The 14,619-nt window shown below is 45.3% G+C and overlaps 1 protein-coding gene across 1 annotated transcript in view; it reads left to right on the forward strand.

The window, feature by feature from the left end:
• Positions 1–14,619, forward strand: part of LOC132213919 (protein Daple-like) — a 77,236-nt gene that overhangs the window by 31,408 nt on the left and 31,209 nt on the right. The window contains 2 exon segments of the mRNA XM_059660797.1: positions 2,123–2,212; positions 3,914–4,152. Coding sequence (XP_059516780.1) covers positions 2,123–2,212; positions 3,914–4,152 — 329 coding nt within the window.

Raw genomic sequence — 14,619 nt, forward strand, 5'->3', positions numbered from 1 at the left:
TGATGTTGGTACGCTTGAAGCTGTCCCAGAGGCTCATTACACTATCCTCGCATTTTTGGATTCTTTTTTCATTTTGCTTTTCCGGTTGGGTGTTTTTTGCTTCCTCTCATTTCAAATCATTGACTTGATTCTTGCGCTCCTCTGGTCTGCTGTCGGGACTCTGTATAATATTCGTTATTTCAGTCCGTGTATGCTTAATTTCTAGTTGGTTCCCCAATATAACATCGAGGGTCTCATTAGTTTTCTTGTAGATCTCATTAAGTTTATCGGCGGCTTCTAAACAGTTCTTGAGAGACCTTAAAAGTGTGGTTCTGAACTCTATATCTTCCATTGACAATTTTGTCCTGTTTCTTTGTCTCCGCATTTTGTTATGCTTCCTTGGTGCACCCCCTAGTGGTCTTTGTTCGCAGTCTTATAGTTAAACATTGATTGTTGTAGCTAATACCAGGGAGAGTTTGACCTCCAGGCCAAGTGGCTATGAGAATCAGCTGTGTCAGCAGTGAGAGAACTTCTGTCCTCTAGGGAGGTGCTAATCTAGCCTTTGCCTGAGGCTATCTGGCAAATGCCTCTGTGCAGGGCTTGGGCAGGGCGGGTCGCACAGGATCAACAGGGTGGGCCGGAGAGAGCAATTATGGGGGCTCTCAGTCCTGTCCCCAGGGGCTCTGCCTCTCTGAGTCCCAGCACCCGCTGCAAAGCTGGGAGAGAAAGCTGCACTCGCTCTGACTGAAGCCAGACAGTCCCGCTTCTCCCGTTTGAGTCTGGGTCCCTAAAGACTCGCCTGTATCTGGAGCTCAGAGTCTGCGACTCCCTCCCGATTGAAAACACCAACCGCGCCCTCCACCACCAGCGGGCTCCACGCACTCCGCACCTCAGAATTTGACTTCAGCACTGCGCCTCCTCTGAGTGTCCGTATGCGTTTCTCTTTCCTCCTAGTTGTAGGACTTCCACTCAGCCAGCGTTCCTGTGGTTCTGGGTGATGTCGGTTCCGTCTTTTAGTTTCACTTTTGAAGTAGTTGTTCAAAGCAGCAAACTCCGGCATTAACCTATGCCGCCATCTTGGTTCTCCCACATGTAGAAATTTTTTGATATTTACAACCATAGTAAAACAAAGACTTATATTGTTGATATTTATTTCATATATTTGAATGCCATTTAACAAAGAAAAATCAACCAAAAAATGAGTTCGCGTGTCACCTCTGACACGCGTGTCATAGGTTCGCCATCACTGTCCTAGACAGACAACAGGAAAGCATGCCATGCCCTCTGCTTCAGGAAGGCCAGGCTCCCTCTCCCAGGAGCAGGGGTGCCCTCTGGCAGCCCAAGGTTTAAGAGGTGTCTCTCTGGTCCTTTCTGTGTTTTTAAAGATGTGAACTGACTTCCCACATTTAGGAATTAAGAGATTGTGCTTCAGAGCCGGGGCTTCTGGATCCTTCGGGAAAAGCTGTCAGAAGCTCCGCCACATGGAGAGCGGCGCTTCGTTTGCAGGCCCCGCATTAGGTCCCAGGTGGCACCAAGCGCTCAGCCTCGCCGTAGCCCCCACTGCTCCCTCAGGTCCTCCCAGGCCGCTTTGCTCCTGATCTTATCTGTTTGGCTCCCAAAAGGCTTTGAGTTTGCTTCACTAGAAGTGTTAGCAGAAGCCCAACATTGGAGTGGGCCCTGGTCGGAGGTCTGACTTTGCTAAACTGACCTTTTTAATCTGATGTGCGTCTAAGTCACCCAGGGCAGACCCCTCCCCACCACTAAAGGTATCGTTGGGCTGCACCCGCAGGAGCTAGCCTAGCCCTGCGTCTGACCCGAGTGCCCAACGTCCTGAGCTGACATGGCAGGAACCCTCGGGGTTTCCCAGCTTGAGTGTCAGATGGTTCGGAGTCTCTCTCCTGAGGTGACGTCCAGCCTGACCCTCGGTGTTCAGCCGTCTCCTCGACGTGTTAGGCTCCTGGACCCACGTCACATGCTTCCATCCCCGTATTCCCAGCTCAGGGGTCATGGTGGTCATGAGCACCGTGATGTCTGAGTCCCAGAAACACACTGGCTCCTTCTGGGCCAGGTCCCAGGCAGGGTGATGCGTCAATTTATGTGTTTTATTTTAAAAAACAGACTGTTTTTCTCTCTCCTCTGTTAGAGACAAATTCAATGCCTTACAGAGACAAAATGAAAAACTGGAAGTAAAAAGCATGGCTCAGCACAAGTTCCATGATCCAGCGCCAAAGAAGTGAGTTGATTTAAGCGTCAGTAGCTTACACCCAGGACAGAAAGCTTGCTTTTTCACAAGTGGGGGAAGCTGTAGCACCTTGAGCAGCGGCCAGTTTGTTGGGCCCGTACCTTCCGCTGTATGGCAGGTCCCTGTGTGCAGGTCCATCCCAGCATGGAAAGAATTTAGAGTTTCTTTCAGTCCCGCCCTCAGTTCTCAGGGTTATCCTATGAGGGATGGTGAATGCTGCTGGCCAGGAGCCTGTTTAAGGGCAGAATCGGTGCTTTTAGAGCCACTAAAGCAGGCATATCAGCTTTTGTCTCAAGATTGCCGGACCTAGAAAATCATGCTTCTGTTTTGGGAAGGAAGCTTGGGGCGGATACCTGGACCAGCACCCCTGTCTTCAAGCACAGGAACCTTTTGTTCTGCCCTCCATTCCTCTGGGTTCACTGGACCCCCCCAGGGCAGGTTCACAAACACATTCCCTTCCCCAGAGAGCAGCAGCCCGGTGGTGGGCCAATTTGACCCCCAGGACTGCCAGCCTCCGTCCAGCAGGGCTTCCCCCTGGGCCCGGGCCTGAGCCCAGGAGCAGGGCCTTCCCATTGTCCTGTCCCAGCCCAGGCTTGAGGTCAAATCACCATGAGTCCCGCATGGCCTCTCTGTAGAAATCACAAAATTTCAGAACCTCCGCCTGACCCTTCTGTCGACAGGGAAATTGAGGCACCGGTGAGGAAATTGAGTGGCTTGTGTAAGCACAGTGCTGTTTCATGGCAGAGCCAGGACCAGAACCCAGCTGTGGTCCTTGTTACATTAGAATGCTTCATTTCCTGTTAGCTGCAGTGAATTACATTTTACATTCACTATTTTCATTTATTTAGTTATTTTTCCAATCCTCACCCGAGGATATATTTCCCATTGAGATTTAGAGAGAGTAGGGGTGGGAGGAAGGGAAAGGGGAAATGAGAGAGGGAGACAGGGTAGGAGGGAGGGAGGGAGAGAGAGAGAGATAGAGAGAGAGAGAAGGAGAGAGAGAGAGACATCTATGTGAGAGAGACACATCAATTGGTGTCCATCTTCATACACCTTGACCGGGGCCGGGGATCAAACCTGCAACCCAGGTATGTGCCCTTGTTGGGGGATCAAACCCACCACCCATCAGTGCTCAGGCCGACGCTCAACCACCAGGCAACACCACCCAGGGCTCACTGTTTTTAATTCAAACGGCCCACTCTCCTACCCTCTTCCCCTCACCCAGATTCCTCAATGACGAGAATGGGCAGAGTATGCCAGCCAATTTCATGTATTATTACACCTAGCAGAAAATGAGGAGGTCCCTGACTCTTTCTGAAAATGGCGTTTTGGTGGAATTTTGCCAACCAGCATGATTAGGTCAGCACGGCACCACTTCCTGCACTTGGCACAGTAATCAAGAGCTGAGAGCTGGGTGTGAAGTTCTGTTTTCCCGAGGGGCTAGTGTGGGTTCCTACCATTTGAAGGCCTCCACCACCCCTGGGTCTGTGCAGATTAACTGCACATTTTGTGCCACCTCCTGAGCCTCAGGTGGGATGAGCATGGTGATGGAAACGAGCACCCTCATTCTGAACCAAATTAAGCGCCACCTTCTCAGGCTGGTGATGGAAATCCCAGCTTGAGTAGAGCACCCAGACACCTGCTGGAGGGGCAGCGAGGCTTGGTTGTGTCCTAAAAACCTACTTCTTACAGGAAAAAGCACTGGATTGGAGCCAAAGTCTTAGTCAAACTCATCAAACTAAAGAAAGGGGGATCCAGAGAACGACCAAAGTCAACCCCACAGAGGCCTCCCTGGCCGCTGGGGTCCTCAGACCAGGCCTCGCCCAGTACTTCTCAGCCTCTTCAATCGCAGCTGGAACCCCTCGAGGCCACCCCATGCTGCTCAAAGGTGACAGAAGAGCAAGACACCTGCAGGGGGCCCAGGGGAAAAGGTAGGAAGGGCTTACCTGGCTGCAGGCGGGAAGTGAAGGGGGGAGGATCTCAGGTCTCCCTCAGGGATGGGAGAACCAAGGAGACTGCGTGGTAGGTGTGTACATGCGTGTGTGTGTGTGTGTGTGTGTGTGTGTGTGTGTGTGTGTGTGTGTGTTTGTGTGTAGGAGCCTGAAGGGGGCATGCTACACACACCACATCTGTCTCCTTTGGTATGTGAACACCCAAGTAGGAAATATAAACCCCCGTCAGTGTGGCTGCATGTTCTCCCAGAACAATTCAGGTCCTTCAGCATGAGGAGCCTCACAAATCATGGACACTGTGGTAGGGACTCGAATATCCAGAACTGATCTCCACACACTTCCTGCAGAGATAGCTCCACAGCGGATGTTTCCTCCAGGCCACTTCTGTAGGGAGATCCCCGGTGCATTTAACACGTGATGGACAGCTGCAAGGTCTTCAGCGAGGCCTCCTGTGGCTCTGATCTTCCTGTCACTGTGACAAGCGGGTCCAGTTTTCTTCTCTGACTTGATCTGGCCTTGAGTCCTGCCACCACGGTGTGCACTGTACCTCATCATTCAGGGTTGTCATGTGGAATTTCCAGAGCTTTTGAAGTGGATTCCTACTTGCATGTGCTGTATGTATTTCATCGAATCTAAGAGGCTGTCAGACAAGGGTGCTCACATAAGAAGAAGATAAATGGGTTGTGGCAGTGACGATTTTGTCACAGTTGCCACCTGGTCGACAGTGACTGTGAGACAGGCTCGAAGCTGCATCCTGATTTCAGAGATGTTAAGGTTTGGGAGAGGGGGAAAGTGCATCTTACTTGCCTTAAACATGGCTTAGTTTTCAATTTACTTTTAAATATCATGTTCTACATGACTTACCTATAAACCTGCCAAACGTGCACCCTGAGCATTTAAATTTTATGAAGGACACCAGGACTTCCTGAAGACCAACCCAGGCCTGAGACTCATGCCCTTTCAGGGGCAGCTGTGACAGCACCAGGGCCCCTGACAAGCCGCCTCTTGAATGTGACCTGTGCACACGCCTTTCTGGGTGACATTCACCACTTCAGGACCTGGTGTGTCCCTCGAAACTCATAAAACACAATGTGTACATGCATCTATACTAGTGTTTGGGGACTAATGCTTGCATTCCAAGTCTTTACAGGAGGTGAATTAGGTAAAATCCTCACATGCAGGGAAATGATAACAAACTTATTAACATTTATCTAGAGGTATCTGTTGCCTCTGGTTTTCATACAGGATACATATTTTTTTTCACACTCACACCTCCCCTTGTGTTATTGTCTAAGTTGAGTTAATTAATGATAATCAGCCGAATTGACTTAGCAACCCTTTCAGAGAAAAGATGCTTGACTGCCCAGGCTGGTTTTTCTCAGTGGTTAGAGCATCATCTCTCATATCACAGAGTCCAGGGTTCGATTCTGTTCAAGGGCAAGTACCTGGGTTTCAAGCTCAATGCCTGGCCCGGTCAAGGTGTGTGGGTGGCACCCAATCAATGTGTCTCTCTCACAAAGATGTTTTTCTCTCTGACTCTGTGCCTCCCTTCCACTCTCTGAAAAAAATATCCTCAGGTGAGGATTAACAAAACAAAAAAAATAGGAGAAGTAAGATGGCTGTTGACAGGACTGCAGGCTTCTAGATAGTGTGAGAGTGAGAGAACGAAAGGAGAGTGCATGGAGTATCAGTATTTGTGAGTGAGGGACAGCTATACTCCAAGGGACTGTTGGGACTGGCGGACTGGCCGCCCATGATTGGGCAGACTCTACAGCAGCTGAAATCTCTTCTGGAGTGGCCAGCTCTGCTGTAGAGACCAAGCCATCTTGTAGGGGAGATGGCTGTGATTAGAGACGGACTGTGATCAGAACCCCAGTCTTACCTTAAACTGGGGAGATCTCAGATGCTTCCTGGGACTTTAAAACCAAGAATTCCAGGGACCAGTTATCTCAGCTGCGAATCTAGGAATGCCAGAACTCCAACCTCCCCGACCACGGGCACCTGGCAGGTTTTCTCTGAGGGAGACAAATGTGCGAACTCACGGACAAGCCCTGTGCCTTGTCACAGAGCAGAAGGAACAGCTGAATCAAAGAGCACTCACCTGGAACTGGCAAAGTAAACACAGCTGGCATTGCCTGAAGAAAGTCAGTGCAGGAGACAGAGAGCTACATAACCAGAAGCACTGAGAGGAGAGATCATGGGGAGACAAAGAAACAGCCCGCATACAAAAGAAAGGCGGACTAACCAGAAAAGGAAGGAAATGAAATGAAGGCAAGCAGTATGACAGAGAAAGAATTCAGAGAAGTGGTCATAAGGTCACTTAAAAGGATGGAAGACACATTCAACAATATGTGTAGGAACCAAGAAGAAATGAAGAAGAAGCAAGAAGAAATGAAAAAATGACATCACTGCAATAAAGAACTCAATAGAAAGCATCAACAGTACACTAGAAGAAGCGGCGGGCCACATCAGTGTGCTAGAAGACAAGATAGGAAAAATACCCAAGCAGAGCAGCATCTATACAAGAAACTTAAAAAACAGGATGAGAGCCTAAGGGAACTTTGGGACAACACAAAAAGAAACAACATTCGCGTAATAGGGGTGCCAGGAGAAGAAGAAACTGAACAAGGAATAGAAAATCTGTTTGAAGAAATAATGACAGAAAACTTCCCTGATATCAGTAAGAAAAAGCTCACACAGTCCCAAACAAGATGAACCCCAAAAGATTGATAACAAGACACATTATAATTAAATTGGCAAACACCAACTACAAAGTAAGAATCTTAAAGGCTGCCAGAGAGAGACAGAAAGTTACCTACAAAGGATCTGCCATCAGACTATTGACTAATTTCCCAACAGAAACACATCGGCCAGAAGGGAATGGAATGAAATATACAAAGTCATGCAAAGAAAGGGTCTGAATCCAAGAATACTGTATCCAGCAAGGCTATCAATTAAAATTGAGGGTGAAATCAGGATCTTTACAGACAAAAAAAGGAGTAAGGGTGTTTATTACCCCCAAACCAACAATGCAAGAAATGCTAAAGGGTGTGCTATAAAAAGAAGAAATAGGAAGGGAAGAAGGAACACAGGCATAAAGAATAAAAATGGTGACAAACAAGTACCTTTAAATGTAAATGGATCAAATGCCCCAAACAAAAGACATAGGGTAGCTGAGTGGATAAGAAAACATGACCCATATATCTCCTGTCTACAGGAAACTCATCTTAGAACAAAGAACTCACACAGACTGATGGTGAAAGGTTGGAAAAGGTTTTTTCTGACGAATGGAAATGAAAAAAAAAAAAAGCTGGGGTAGCAATACTTATATCAGACAAATTAGATCTCAAAGTGAAGGCCATAACAAGAGATAAGGAAGGCCACTTCATAATACTGAAGGGAGCAATTCAACAAGAAGATATAACTCTCGTAATCATAGAGGCTCTCAAGAGAGGAGCACCCAAATACATAACAAAACTTCTGGAGGATATCAAGGGAGAGATTGACAGGAATACAGTCATAGTAGGGGACTTTAGTACCCCACTAACACCACTGGACAAATCCCCTAAACCAAAAGTCAGCAAAGAAACAGCAATCCTAAATGACTCACTAGATCAGATGGAATTGACATCTTCAGAACATTACACCCCAAAGCCACAGAATATACATTCTTCTCAAGTGCACATGGGTCATTTTCAAAGATAGACCACATATTGGGGCACAGGTAAAGTTTTTTTTCAAATTCAAGAAGATAGAATTCATATCAAGAATCTTCTCAGATCACAATGGCAAAAAAGTAGAAATCAACTCAATAAAAACCATTAAAAAATCAAAACCTGGAGGCTAAATAGAATGCTTTTTAGTAATGATTGGGTTACCAAAGAGATCAAAGAAGAAGTAAAAAGCATCATGGCAACAAATGACACTGAAAACACAACATCCAAAATCTATAGGACACAGTGAAAGCAGTCTTGAGGGGGACGTTCATAGCTTTGCAGGCCTATCTCAAAAAAAAACAAGAAAAAATGGTAATAAATTATCTAACCCTACAACTCAAAGAATTAGATGGAGAGCAACAAGAAAATCCCAGTGTAAGCAGAAAGAAGCTAATAATAAAGATCAGCATGGAGATAAGTGACATAGAGACCAAAAAAAAACAATAATAAAGTTCAACAAAACCAAAAGCTAGTTCTTTGAAAGGATAAACAAGGTTGATGAACCTCTAGCCGGGCTCACCAAGAAGATAAGAGAGAGAGCCCAAATAAAATTAGAAATGAAAGAAATGAAGTAACAACCAATCCCACAGAAATACAAATGATTATGAAAAAGTACTTTGAACAACTCTATTCCAACAAAGTGGACTACCTAGATGAAATAGACATATTCTTTGAAAAATACAAGCTCCCAAAACTCAATCAAGAAGAATCAAAAAACCTGAATAGGCCAATGACTCCCGAATAAATTGAAGCAGTGAGCAAAAATCTTCCAGCAAACAAAAGCCCTGGTCAAGATGGCTTTACAGGGGTGTTCTACCAAGCACTCAAAGAACTTCAACCTGTCTTCCACAGACTATTTCAAAAAATTCAAGAGGAAGGCACACTTCCAAGCTCTTCCTATGAAGCAAGCATTACCCTAATTCCAAAACCTGATAAAGACACCACAAAAAAGAGAACTACAGGCCAATATCCTTGATGAACATAGATGCAAAAACCCTCAACAAAATTCTAGCAAATCGAATTGAGCATTACATTATAAAGATCATACACCATGACGAAGTTGGATTTATTCCGAGGATGCAAGGATGGTACAATATCCACAAATAAATAAATGTGATACATCACATAAACAAACTGAGAGACAAAAATCACATAATCATCTCAATCAATGCAGAAAAAGCATTTGCGAAAATCCAACACCCTTTCTTGATAAAAGCTCTCAGCAAAGTGGGAATAAAGGGACCATACCTCAACATAATAAAAGCCTTAAATGACAAACCTGCAGCCAACATCAAACTCAATGGGCAAAAACTAAACTCATTTCCCCTACAAATGGGAAGAAGACAGGGATGCCCACTCTCACCACTCCTGTTTGAAATAGTACTGGAAGTGCTAGCCATAGTGATCAGACAAGAAAAGGAAATAAAAGGCATCCAATTGGAAAAGAAGAAGTAAAACTGTCCTTATTAGCAGATGACATCTTACTATATATAAAAAACCCCAAAGACTCCATTAAAAAACTACTGGACCTAATAAGTGAAGTTGATAAAGTAGCAGGATATAAAGTTAACACCCAGAAATCTATGGCCTTTTTATACACTAATAATGAACTCACAGAAAGAGAAGCGGAAAAAAAAACAAAAAAACAATCCCATTTACCATTTCACAAAAAAAAATAAAAATAAGATACTTAGGAATAAACTTAACTGAGGACATAAAAGACCTGTACTCAGAAAACAACACAACATTGAAAAAAAGAGATAGAGGAAGATATGAACAAATGGAAGAATATACCATGTTCATGGATTGGTAGAATCAACATCATTAAAATGCCCCTACTACCCAAAGCAATCTATAAATTCAATGCAATCACCATTAAAATACCAATGGCACACTTCAGAGATCTAGAACAAACTCTCCAAAAATTCATCTTGAATAAAAAAAGACCCCAAATAGCTGCAGCGATCTTGAGAGAGAACATTGTAGGAGGGATCACAATACCAGATAGCAAGCTATACTACAAATCCACTGTTCTCAAAACTGCCTGGTACTGGCACCAGAACAAACATAAAGACCAGTGGAACAGAACAGAGAACCCAGAAATCAACACAAGCCAGCATGCTCAATTAATGTTTGACAAAGGAGGCAAGAGCATACAATGGAGACAAGAGAATCCCTTCAATAAATGGTGTTGGGAAAACTGGACAGATACTTGCAAAAAAATGAAAATAGACCACCAACTTCCACCATACACAAAAGTAAACTCAAAATGGATAAAGGACTTTAAGATAGGAAACCATAAAAATCATAGAAGAAGCAATAGGCAGCAAAATAGCAGACATTTGTGGTAGCAATATCTTTACCGATACAGCACCTAGGGCAATAGAAACTAAAGAGAAAATAAACAAATGGGACTACATCAAAATAAAAAGCTTCTGCATAGCAAACACACACACACACACACACATACACACACACACACACACAAAACTATCAATAGAACAACATGAAAGCCCACTGCATGGGAGAAAGTATTTGCCAATGTTATCACCGATAATGGTTTAATCTCCAACATCTACAGGGAACTCATACAGCATAACAAAAGGAAGATAAACAATCCAATAAAAAGTGGACAAAGTACCTGAATAGACACTTTTCAGAAGGGGACATTCAGAAACCAAGAGACATATGAAAACATGCTCCAAGTCACTAATCATCAGAGAGATGCAAATTCAAACGACAATGAGGTATCATCTTACACCTGTCAGAATGGCTATCATCAACAGTTCAACAAAGGACAAATGCTGGCGAGGATGTGGAGAAAAAGGAACACTCGTGCACTGCTGGTGGGAATGCAGACTGGTGCAGCCACTGTGGATAACAGTATGGAGTTTCCTCAAAACGTTAAAAAGGGAACTCCCATTTGACCCAGTGATCCCACTTCTAGGAATATATCCCAAGAAACCAAAACCACCAACCAGAAAGGATACATGTACCCCTATGTTCATAGCAGCACAATTTACCATAGCTAAGATTTAGAAACAGCCTAAATTCCCATCAGCAGATGAATGGATTAGAAAACTGTGGTACATCTGCACAATGGAATACTATGCTGCTGTAAAAAAAAAAAAAAAAAAAAAAAAAAGAGGAGTTCTTACCATTTGCAACAGTGTGGATGGACCTGGAGAGCATTATGCTAAGTGAAATAAGCCAGTCAATGAAAGAAAAATACCACATGATCTCACTCATTTATGGATAATAAAGAGCATTATAAACTGGTGAAAATAGATACAGAGGCAGAGCAGCATGGAACAGACTGTCAAACTACAGCAGGAAGGCTGGGGAGGGTTGGTGGGGGAGGTAAGGGATCAACGGAAGGACTTGTATGCATGCATATAAGCATAAACAATGGACTCAAGATACTGGGGTGTAGGGTAGGCCAGGGGAAGGTCAATGGGGAAAAAAGGAAACATGTAGTACTCTTTGTAATACTTTAAGCCAGTGGTCGGCAAACTGCGGATCTGCGGGCCGCAGCTCACGAGCCACATGTTGCTCTTTGGCCCCTTGGGTGTGGCTCTTACACAAAATACCGGCTCTTTCACAAAATAACCGACTTCTGTGCATGGGCCACAAAGTCTCAATCGCACTGTATGTGCATGCCCGCACGTGGTGTTTCGTGGAGGAGGCACACTCAGGGGCTGGAGGGGAAGGGCAGGGAGCTGCATGTGGCTCGAGAGCCTCGGTTTGCCGACCATGGCTTTAAGCAATAAAATAATTTTTTTAAAAAAAAAAAGATAAAGAAACAACTGTTTGGATCCATGAATGAGCAGGTCAGTGGTAGATATTAGTAACGGCAGCCATGTAATGGGGGCTCTTTCTGAGCTCAGCACCCTTTAGCTAGTTTCACACTTTACATCTCTCCTTTAGTTCCAACTGCCATGTGAGGCAGGTACGATTCCTATCCCCTTTCCAGGGCTGGGAAAGTGAGGCTTGACAAGGTTAAGCACTTGCCCAGAGAATAAGGGGTGGTGCTGGGATCTGAACCTGTGCCTGACAGATTACAGAGCCTGAACTCTTAAACACTGTGAGCACTGCCTGCAGTTGAGGCTGCTTTGGTCCCTGAAGGTGCTGACCAAGCCTGGGGCACCAGCATTGCATAGTGCAGTGATGGCGAAACCATGACACGCGAACTCATTTTTTTGGTTGATTTTTCTGTGTTAAATGGCATTTAAATATATAAAATAAATATCAAAAATATAAGTCTTTGTTTTTCTATGGTTGCAAATATCAAAAAAATTTCTATATGTGACACGGCCCCAGAGTTAAGTTAGGGTTTTTCAAAATGCTGACAGGCAGAGCCCAAAAGGTTCACCATCACTGGTAGTGGGTTCCTTCTGTGGTGTGAGCTGTGGCCACCAGGTGGTGCTGTGGAGAGAGAAATAATGGTGGACCTGCTATGAACTTGAATCCTAAGTCAGAAATCAGATAAGTCAGTTACGCTCATGTACATGACATGTTCAGGAAGTTAGGCCAATTGTCTGCTCTGATGAGACTCCATAATTTAAAGGTCATGAAGTGTAGGTTTGCAGTAGAAGATGCATAGGGATCTAAATGGGAATAATTCTTGACGTTGACAGTATTTTGGTCTGAAAAAGATGAATTTCAAACTCATCCTTCCATAAGAGGCTGTTTGAGACGCACAAGGACTATTAGTGAGCAGTTCAGGTGGCCTGTCCCATTGCAGCAGCCTGAAGCACACCAGGAAGTGTCCCAAGGTGTTCGAAAAGGAGCAGGAATTAGTTGTGTGAGAGCCAAGTTGCCAGGGATCTTGTCACTAGGGTGGAGGACTAAGAAAAACTGGGTCCTAAACCAATAAACATTCTTATTTAATAATTTAACACGTTGAAATTGAAAAATAGTCTAAGGCATTGGCTCCTAGAGCAATATAGAATCCTCCTCACGTGCTAAGTAAAGTCTGGGCACAAGGATGCCACTAAATTAATTAAGTGGGGTCAAAGCGTAATGGTTCATCGAGTCCTGATCCTGATTGTGCTGTGGGTATTGTTTCCAACTCTCCTGGGCAGGACAGGACTCTGATTTCCCAAGAACATTTAGCTAACGCAGTCATTTGTTATTCATTTCATTTATTTGCTGTTTTGTTTTGTTTTTCCTTCCTCTCTTGGGTTATCGGGGGATCACAATTTAGCAACTCGGCACATAAAGAGTCGCTTTTGCAGAAGCGGAAGTGAGGACAAGGCCAAGTCTTCATCAGCCCGGCTGGCTTTCTGTAAACGCCTGAGGTTCTGGACCTCCTCTGACATCAAACCTGCTTCTCACTAGCCCCTCCATTTCGCAGACAGTGGGGATTTCAGATCCATCAGTGTCTTCACAATGTACCTGCCTTCATGTCTGAAATTCAAAAAACAAACAGAAAAACAGTAGCTAAAGGCCAGATGACCCATAGTGGACCCCTCCTCCTGACCCAAATTCCAAGCCAAGCTTAAAGTAGCCAACCTGGATTCTGACTTTAAAGGAGACCAGTTGTCTCAGACTCTGGACCTGACTCCAGCGCAGCGCAGTGTTAGGGGAGGTTTGGGGTATCCATGGCCAGGGTGTCTGTGCTAAGTGAGGCCCCGGGCCCAGTGCTGCCCCCTCTCTCGCACCTGCAGGCTTGTAGACCATGCCCCTGTGCAGTGCAGAACTCATCAGCGGTCGCTATGCTTCCGAAACTGCGCACCTCCTGTCAAGTGAGATTTTTCAGACTCATTTTTGGGCCGCTAACTTTAAATCTGCTGCCCTTGTCTCCACCTTCTGAGTCAGAGCACAGAATCTTGGCTTTTGCAGAGCAGTCCATTTTTAGATGTGTTCTGTGTTTTGAAGAATTTACTGCTCCACTCAGCATCTCAAATAATCGGATCGATGTTGCTCAGCCGGGGTTCAGCCCAAAGTGACGTTTTAGGACTGTGCTGAGGTCCTCTGACGTCTTGGATGCTACTGTGAGGACAGCAGTGGACAAACAGGACATCAGCTCAAAGTCACCGTCAGCTGGGAGCGCTGGTCCACAGAAGCCTTTAGCTACTGCATTGTTTTCTGTCTTCAGCCATCCTCATACCATCTCCATGATTTTGCAAAGTCTATTTCACCTGAGTGATACTTACATACTTCCCCTTGAATCGACTTGCAGTTTCCACTTTATTTTAAAAGATTGTTATCCGTACCGTAAATGGAAAACCACTATCATATAAACACAAGGTCACCGTAAAAGTAAACGGGTGATTCTCACACTGCTCCTGTCAGTTGATGTGGAACTGACTTTGTCACATGCATCCCTCTGATTCCTGGGCTGCTGTGTGCTGGTCCCCTGCCTGCCTGCCCAGCATGCTGTTGGAAACGCGCACTCTCTGCCCTGGCTGCTGTCTGGCGCATCCGCCTCCCTGCTGCTCCTCAAGCTGACTTCACGCAGTGGACGCCTGTCAGATTCATCCCACCAGACTTGAATCTTGCTTCTCATCAAGGTTATCTTTCAGAATCCAAATCTCCCCTTGGTTTCAATTGCAAGGCTTGGGTGCTTAAAACTTCCCCGTGAGTCCAGACACTGGGTGGCTGAAGGGCAAGGGCAGCAGGTCCTCGGAGAGTGGAGAGCCCAGAATCCCCACAGTGGGCATGGCTCCGGGACCATAGCCCTCCGGCTGCCTGGAGCAGGACACTGTGCAAAACAGCCTTGTCCTGA

Source organism: Myotis daubentonii, chromosome 12, assembly GCF_963259705.1.
Source record: "Myotis daubentonii chromosome 12, mMyoDau2.1, whole genome shotgun sequence".
In the NCBI taxonomy this organism is placed as follows: domain Eukaryota; kingdom Metazoa; phylum Chordata; class Mammalia; order Chiroptera; family Vespertilionidae; genus Myotis; species Myotis daubentonii.